The 9026-nt window shown below is 39.8% G+C and overlaps 1 protein-coding gene across 2 annotated transcripts; it reads right to left on the reverse strand.

Annotated features, from left to right (window-relative positions):
* Positions 1-1561: 1561 nt before the first annotated feature.
* On the reverse strand, positions 1562-8083 carry LOC116320336 (neuroblast differentiation-associated protein AHNAK-like). Of its 2 annotated transcripts, none has more exons than XM_031739922.2 (2): positions 3386-8083; positions 1562-2620 (listed from the first exon to the last, which is right to left on the reverse strand). In XM_031739922.2, the coding sequence occupies exons 1-2, from the start codon at positions 8061-8063 to the stop codon at positions 2328-2330; spliced, it is 4971 nt and encodes a 1656-aa protein (XP_031595782.2). In that variant the 5' UTR covers positions 8064-8083; the 3' UTR covers positions 1562-2327. The 2 variants fall into 2 exon arrangements, with proteins under 2 accessions (XP_031595782.2, XP_039454237.1); XM_039598303.1 differs by having other exon boundaries at positions 2483-2707.
* Positions 8084-9026: the final 943 nt, after the last annotated feature.

Below are 9026 nucleotides of genomic sequence, written 5' to 3' on the forward strand. Positions count from 1 at the left end.
CATAGAGGGAGGATCTCCCTAATATGGTCAATTAAGGCACAAAGTGCTACACACAAGCTCCACCTACCGGCTGCCCCTGTGAGGGGCATCGATTCAGGGGGCAGTGGGTTTATGAAAGGAGGGTGGCCTTAAGGGAAAGATCTAAAAACAGCTTGTTTCAGACATTTAATGAACTGAGGATCTGCACCAAGGCCCAGCTTATGATGAAGAATAACTCTGAGATGTGAATTATGCAATATAAAAATATGGAGTAGGAAATAATATTGGCTCTTTGAAAATTTCATTGAAATTTAATTAAAATTTGACTACAGGACAGAAGAGTTTTGTGTGAATATTACTTTATTTAAGTAATATCTTTACAAACATTCTTTCAATGCAGCTCTGACAAAACACTTGCCACTGAAACCTTAGAATCAAAAAGAAATTCGAAGACCTCGTTAAACCAGAAAGTTAAAAATCTCTATACACGTACATCCTACCTCAGTGCGCGTTACCTTCACATGTCACCACTCGTCTCAGCTTTTTTTTTTAAAGCTCTAGTTCTCAGCTGCAAAAAAAGGCACTGTGCTAAAAGTTGTTAATGAGACAACTCTTTTATGGATTCATGCATTTTACCACACAGCTTCATTCCATCAGTCAACCAATAAAGGAAACATAAAGATGTTCATTCTTAAATGTTTTACATCTACTCGAAAATAGAAAACCCTTCAAAAAGCCTGATTGGTGTATCCTCTAAGGGAGGAAGTTTTAACTGAATACCAAAAAATTTCAAACATGTTTTCTTAATGGTAAGTTCTTTGTTTATAAATTAAACTTAAATATCAAAATGTAGAGACATAAAAACTGATATTCAAGAAGATTACTCCATTTTAAAACGGTTTATACATTAATCATAGATACATTGTTTAAAATGTACTGGTAAAGGCACTTAAAGTTTCAATCACTCTGACAGTTATTTTTGGTGTTTTTAGAAATATTTAGCTAACTCTAAATGTTTTCTGGCCTTTTTTCTAACACGATTGCTTTGCAACAAGATCAAGACACGCCACTCCCACTAGTCTCACTCTAGCAGCCTTTTAGCAACTTGGATCAACAGAATAAACTTTACAGTTCTCTAAAATTTCTGAATTTCTGGTTTAAATCCCCAAATTTCCGCCCAGTTCACTGCTGATGTTTTGAAACTCAACAATACTTAACAGCCGAGCTTCAGAAATATCAGTGTATTTTAAAGCTACAGGCTCAATCACAACAAATACAGTGGTGCCCTTTTTTTGCCATTGTACAGTAAAAACATTAATAAAAAATGTATTAGCAGCAGGTTGGGCTAAATATTTGAGAGAAACCTATAACCAGAAGGTCACAGGTTTGATCCCCACAGCAGAAAAAGAGTCCAGAGTGTCCTGCTTACTCACTGACCACCTCTGGACAGAAAAGCACAGGCTAAATGTGCTAATATATAAAACTATGGCAAAAAAAGCCCATAATCTCAGAAGTTCACACTTTTCCTTCAAGACAAACAAAACAGTGTTTCAGGTCAAAAAATATCATTTATGCTTTGGTAAATATGAAAATACATTATGAACTGAAAATGAAACAGCTTCAAAAAAAAGCAATTATATTGTTTTATTTACATAAATATTCCTCTGGCCTACGTTGTGATGGTTCATAATGAAATATTTTTAAATGATCATGAAACTGAATCCTGAACCATGAAGTCGATGTGAGTAAAAGACTCTTTCCAGCGCATTTCAAACACAAAAACAAAAATAAATAATGAAGCAGTCAGACATGTTTACATTCAGAGTGAAACCTTTAAAAACCAAACAAAATCTGATAAATAACTTGGACTAAACTAACAAACCGTAAGAAAAAACGTCGTCACATGTAAGATGAGGAAAGGAAGTATATAGTAACCTTTAGCTGTAATAATGACAATAATACCACTTGATGTAATGTTATTGTAGTTCATCACATTCATACATCATCTATTAAAATATAATTTTTTTTTAATGTTAAGGCACAGATGAACCCCAAATTAATATACATGGTGTTCCTCTGGTACTATTTATCCATCTAAATTGATTTGGTTAGAGTTGCCCAGTTTTGGTGATATTAGCTGGAGCACGGAGCCCACAAATAATCAGTTCAAAAAAGTTCAGTAGATAAACAGCACTACAGGTCAGAAGAAAAACAAATGTATAATTAATTTGAGGATAAACTGTGCTTTTATTAGAGGTTTACTTTATATTAACACTGCAACCTCACAGAAAAACAAAACAACAATAACAAGAAAAGTAAAATACATTAAAGATACCATTCCAGCATCTTCAGTACTTTGACACCTGGTGAGCTGCTGTTGTTGTTTTTGTTGTTGCTGTGGTCGTTGAAGACTCGTCTGTTCGTGTTTCAGCCAGGTGCTGGGTGATTCTGGTAGTCTTTGTCACCATGGTGACAGTTCCCTCCTCGGAGGAAGAGATTTGGTGCTCTTCGGTCATTTGCGAGGTGGTAAAGTCGAGCCCTGAGGTGTGGAGGCAGAAAGACCCGGAGACATCTGCCTCACCCCCTACCTCACCTTTCCGCTGGGCCTGAGGAGAAGCCTCTGGAGTTATCTGGAGGAAGCCTGCGGCAGGTAGGCCAGGAAATAAGAGAGAAATGAAAGGAAAAGAGGAGGATAGGTGAAGAAATCAAGAGGGAAAAGAAACTTAGTCTTTTGTAGAAGAGACAAAACAGAAGAGCATAGATTAGTGATTTATTTACCAAGAACACAAAAAAATATACAAAAAACATCAAAGGTAACAACGAGGATAAAGTATAGATAGTGTAAAGTATATTCTAATAAATCATGTGTTAATACAGTGGAAAAAAAATATTAAAATCCAGTCACAACATATGAAAACAACATGCAAAATTGATTAAACATCATTTTTGAATGTGTAGACTTTTACAGTTTTTCATCAGTTATATGCTGATCTATAGTCTCGAGTCTAAACAGGCAAATTTAATAGACGGGGAAGATCCAAATTTAGATTTTTCAAAATTTGCCATGTAGTGCTTTGTTAGAAATTTGTATTTTTGTGTCCTTAATATATCCATTAATATATATAAGAGCTCAGGCTATGCATTTTTCTTAAAGAAACATGAAACACTACATGAGTTAGTCTTTTAGTGTGGCAATGCACAGTGATTCAAATGAACGCAGAATAATTTAAAGCTGAATGGGTTGGGTTCAAAACCTGCACCAAAACTTTCTGGTAAAATGCTGCCATCTTGTGGTGAAGTTTTTAATTAACTATCTCAGAGGGTTTTTACAAAAAGCGGCTTTAATAATAACATTAATAGCAGTATTGACGTAATACCAGCCCAGTAGCATCTCCTTTAGCCTTACCTGTGGCATGTGGCTTCAAGGTGACCTTTGGGACCTTAAACCATGAGGAAGACTCTCTCTCTTCTGACTCCCTGCTTTTGCTCTCCACCTTGCTCCAAGCTTGAAACTTTGTTGAGGTGAACTCTGTGGCAAAACCAGAAGGGGACTCTGAGCTGTCCCTGTCCAGCATTTCTGTTCTGGCACGAGAAGACACCAAATCCTTCAAAGGCTCCTCAGTGAAACCCCCTGGTAACATTGTGCTTGATTGTACTTCTTCTGGTGATGAATGCTTTCCCAGTTCCCCACTTGTTTCCATGTCTGCTCCTCTTGCACCCGCCTTCCCATATAGACTGGTGAACTCCACCTTTGGGAGTTTGATTTTACCACTGAATGCCACCTTCTCTTCCTTGGAGCCCTTGTGAGGGCTTTCACCATTGAGACTTGAACTTGAACCTTCTCTTTTGACAGTGTCACCACCAAATGATGCAGATTTGCCAGACGAAAATGACACTTTAGGCATCTTTATTCTTCCCCCCTTTGACTTTTCTTCTTCTGCCCCTTCTTTTTCTGCACTTGCAGCAGCTGACTTTTCTTTGGACTTTCCAAAGCTTGGCTTCTTTTTGATTTTGGGCATCTTCACTTTGACATTCTCTGTCTCAGCCTCAGCCATTGCTTCCCCTTTTAAGGGACTTGTGCTTGTAGCAGGCTCATTTGTTGGAGGAGTGTCTACCAAGACAAAAACCGCTTTCTTTACTTTAGGCATTTTAGGGCCCTCATACTGAATTTCTGGCCCATGGACATTCACACTTTCCTCTGGTGAGGATAGGGAGGGTAATGGGACGCCAAACTTAGGGATTTTGATTTTCTTGCCTTTTTCTGTTTTGCTGTCATCTCCACCTTGAGATGAGCCAATATCAAACTCTATGTCTGGTATTTTGGGGACTCTGATTCCTGCATGCGGAGATGAGGAGCCACCCTCTCCTTTCACTTCTGCTTTTAGACTTACACTTGGTAATGTAACTTCTGGTACTGGATGGTTAACATGATCTTTGTCATCTTTATGACCATTCTGGGTTTCAACTTCAAAATACTCAAATCTTTCTCCACCGTTTTTCTTTTTTGGCATTCCAATCTTGAATTTTGTTCCTTTGACTTTAGGCCCTTTTACTTTGCCGCTGGTTTCTGTAGTGACATCTAAGTCAGGTAGATCAACTTTTTTCCTGTCCTTTTTGCCCTCCCCTTTGTGAAGTCCAACATCAAGTTCTAAGCCTCCTTTTGGACCTTTGATATCTATTGTTGGCACTTTGAATTTTAGGCCTTTGTGCTCACCCTCAAAATGCAAATCAGCTCCTCCAATAGCCCCAGTGTCCAGATCAGCCTTACCACTTGGTAAGTTAATCTCTGCTTCAGTGGTTTTAGCCACTGGCAGTAGTATTTTTCCCTCTGGAACTTTAATATCAGAACTGGTTACTTTCATCTCTACAACAGGTACATCACTACCTTTACTTTTGCCTTTCGGGAGTGAAATATCAACTTTTGGCATCTTGATATCTGGCAGTTTGATGATTCCTCCCTCTGTCTCCATTTTCTCTGCTGGTGTATCAATGTTTACTTTTCCCTCGGGAAGTGATATGCCCACATTTGGCATCTTGAACTCTCCTCTATCTCCCTCAATATCTGCCTCAGGACCTTGCACTGAAGGTTTTCCTTTAGGAAGAGAAATGTCAACTTTTGGCATCCTGAATATTCCTCCCTCACCCTTAATTGCAACATTGGCACCTTCAGTCTTTCTCGTTGGAAGTGAAATATTGACTGAAGGCACTGTCATATGTGGCATTTTGCTGCCATCTCCCTCAATTTCCATCTCTCTTTCAATTTTGCCAGATTTTCCTTTGGGTACAGAGACGTTAAAACCTGGCATTTTGACATGAGGCATTCTGATCCCCCCCCCTGCACCTCCTTCCAGCTCTATCTCTGCACCTTCTGTTTTTCCTTTAGGTAGTGAAATATCAACTGAAGGCATATTGATGTGGGGCATCTTGAATTTTCCAGCTTCTCCTTTGATCTCCACATCTCGAACTCCTGGACCTTCAACTTTTCCTTTAGGTAGAGAAACATCAACATTCATTTCAACATCTGCACCTTCAATCTTTCCCTTGGGTGCTGAAATATCAACTGAAGGCATTTTTATTTGTGGTGTTTTAAATTTCTCTCTTTTATTTCCTTCTGTTTCAGTCTCTGCATCTCCAGTCTTTCCGCTGGGCAGTGAAATATCAACAGAGGGCATGCTTAGATGTGGTATCTTAAATTTTCCACCTTTCCCCTTTAACTCCACTTCTGGACCTTCAATCTGTCCTTTGGTTAGAGAGACATCAACATCTGGCTTTTTCCAGTGAGGCATCTTAAATTTTCCTTTGGTATGTCCTTCTACTTCAACATCTGGACCTCCAATCTTCCCTTTGGGCAATGAAATATCAACAGAAGGCATGTTTAGATGTGGCATCTTGAATTTTCCACCTTCTCCTTGAATCTCTATTTCTGGACCTTCAATCTGACCTTTAGGCAGAGAGACATCAGCATCGGGCATTTTCAGATAAGGTGTTTTGACTTTTGCTTCTCCTTGTCCATCCACTTCTATTTCTGCCTCAGTACCTTTGAGTTTTCCTTTAGGAAGCGATATGTCAACGTTGGGCATTTTTATGTGAGGCATTTTTAACTTTCCCTCTGTAATCTCCTTCATTTCTAAATCTGGTGAATCAGTCTTTGCTTTTGGAAGTGAAACATCAAGTGCAGGCATATTAAAATGAGGCATTTTGAATTTTCCATCACCCCCTTTTAGCTCCAGGTCTGGTCCTTCAATCTTTGGAGACTTTCCTCTGGGTAAGGACACATCAAGGTCTAATTTGGGGAGGGAAACATCAATCGTTGGCATTTTGGGAATTTTAAGGTTTCCCTCATAGCCTCTTATATCAGCCTCTGTAACATCAACTTCTGCTTTTGGGAGAAGAACCTCAGTCTCTGGTGTTTTAGCTGCTGGTAGCGACAACTCAACAGAAGGCATCTTGACCTTGGTTTTAGCTTCAAGGTCACCACTTGGCTTACCTAGGTCTTTTTCTTTAGAGACAAAGCCTGGCATAGAAAACTTTGGCAGTTTTAAAGAGATGCCAGGTGCATGGAAGCCACCTTTTGCCTCTACATCTGCATCCAGTTTTGCTTCAACTCTTTCCTCTGGGAGTTCACGTTTGGGTGATGATATTTTTAACTTGGGAAATCTCATTTTGTATTTTGACATGTCATCTGAGTTGTCAACATTGATATCTGGTTGATGAATGTCAATTTTTCCCTTTTTCACTTTAACATCAACATCAGGACAAGAGACTGATACATCTGCAGCCTTCTTGGACATGCCAAATGAGGGCAGTTTGATTTTAGGTTTTTTCACCTTGACTTTTCCACCTCCATCAAACTCCACCGACGGTGCTCTGATCTCTCCTTCTACATGTGGTGAACTGAGTGAGGTATGTGCCTTAGGTCCTGGTATTTCTAAGTTACAGCTCTTTGTCTTTCCCCCAAACCTAGGAAGAGTGAAACTAGGTGCTTTGAGGAAGACATTAGGTAGATCAAAGCTGCCCCCTGAAGAAGGCCTTCCTCCTTCTGCTTTCAGAAGTTCTACTTCCACATCATCACCTTTGGGTTTTGTAAGGCCAAAATTGAGATCCATCTTTGGAGCTGAGATGTCAACTGTTGGTAGTTTTACTGTGGGAAGTTTTAGGGATGCACCTGGACCTTCTAGACCACCTGTCTCTATATCTTCATTCTTAAATTCCAATTTGGTAGGATTAAGGCCTCCTGTAAGACCAGACATCTCCAAATCTCCAGATGCATCAGGACTTAGAGTATCAACTTTGAAGCCTTTAGCTTTTATACCAGAGGGCAGGCTGAGGTCAAGGTCAAATTTGGGAAGATTTATGTCAAGAGTTGGCATGTGGAATCCACCTCCTTTTTTATCAACTTCAACCTTTGGGATATCAAACCTTCCTTTTTCAGAGAGTCCTTCAATATTGATATCTCCCTCCACTTTACCCTCTGGAACTGTGACCTTTTCTCCCTTCACGTTGGGTCCTTGCACTTTGATATCACCTTCTGGGAAGTTCATTTTTGGAAGTGAAATATCAACTTTGGGCATTGTGAATTTGCTTCCTTTATTGCCAGGACCTTCGATGTTGAGGTCACCTTCAGCTTTTCCTTCAGGTACTAAAATCTCAAACGCTGGATATGCACCTTCTATGTTGAATTGAGGTCCCTTTGCTTTGATTTTAGGAAGAGAGACAGATGGCATATGAAACCTTCCACCCTTTCCAGAATGCCTGTCAATTTCTCCGTGTGCGTTTGCTTTAGGGAGTGAAATATCAATGTCAGGTATCTCAATTGTCCCACCTTTAGTATCAGGGCCCTTTATTTTTACACCACCTGCTGGGAGACTGACTTTAGGCAAAGAAACATCAAATTTTGGAATTTTGAAATTGCCCCCTTTCATCTCAGGGCCTTCGATATTTATGTCACCCTCCACTTTTCCTTTAGGAAGTGAAACATCAGCAGTTGGAATTTCGATCGTCCCTCCCTTGACATCAGGACCCTCAAGGGTGACATCTACATCTGGAGACTTCATTTTGGGTAGTGAGAGATCCAATGATGGCATGTCGACAGTGGGCAATTTAAATTTCCCCCTTTAATATCTGGACCTTGAGGCTGACATCTATCTCTGGAGACTTGATTTCTGGGAGTGACATATCACCTTTGACTTCAGGTCCTTGGATATCCACATCAAGTCCCTTTGCTTTGATTTTAGGAAGAGAAATATCAAGTGAAGGCATGTGAAACTTGCCACCTTTACCAGTTTTTCCTTCAATGTCAATATCCACATCTGCTTTTCCTTTGGAAGTGAAATATCAGCAGTGGGCATTCCAAGTTTCCTTTGAAATCTGGTCCTTCAACATCGACTCCAGCCTTTGGGAGACTGACTTTAGGCAAAGAAACATCAAATTTTGGCATTTTGAATTTGCCCCTTTCATCTCAGGGCCTTCGATATTTATGTCACCCTCAACCTTTCCTTTAGGAAGTGAAACATCAACAGTTGGAATTTTGATCTTCCTCCCTTGACATCAGGACCCTCAAGAGTGACATCTACATCTGGAGACTTCATTTTGGGTAGTGAGACATCCAATGATGGCATATTTAGACAGTGGGCAATTTAAATTTCCCCCTTTAATATCTGGACCTTGGAGGCTTGATCTACCTCTGGAGACTTGATTTCTGGGAGTGACATATGGAACTTTTGACTTCAGGTCCTTGGATATCTCCATCAAGTCCCTTTGCTTTTGATTTTAGGAAGAGAAATATCAAGTGAAGGCATCTCAAACTTGCCACCTTTACCAGTTTTTCCTTCAATGTCAATATCACATCTGCTTTTTTCCTTTGGAAAAGAAATATCAGCAGTGGGCATTCCAAGTTTCACCCTTGAAATCTGGTCCTTCAACATCGACTCCAGCCTTTGGGAGACTGACTTTAGGCAAAGAAACATCAATTTTGGCATTTTGAATTTCCCCCTTTCATCAGGGCCTTCGATATTTATGTCATCCTCAACCTTTCCTTTAGGAAGTGA

This window comes from Oreochromis aureus, linkage group 14 (assembly GCF_013358895.1).
Source record: "Oreochromis aureus strain Israel breed Guangdong linkage group 14, ZZ_aureus, whole genome shotgun sequence".
In the NCBI taxonomy this organism is placed as follows: domain Eukaryota; kingdom Metazoa; phylum Chordata; class Actinopteri; order Cichliformes; family Cichlidae; genus Oreochromis; species Oreochromis aureus.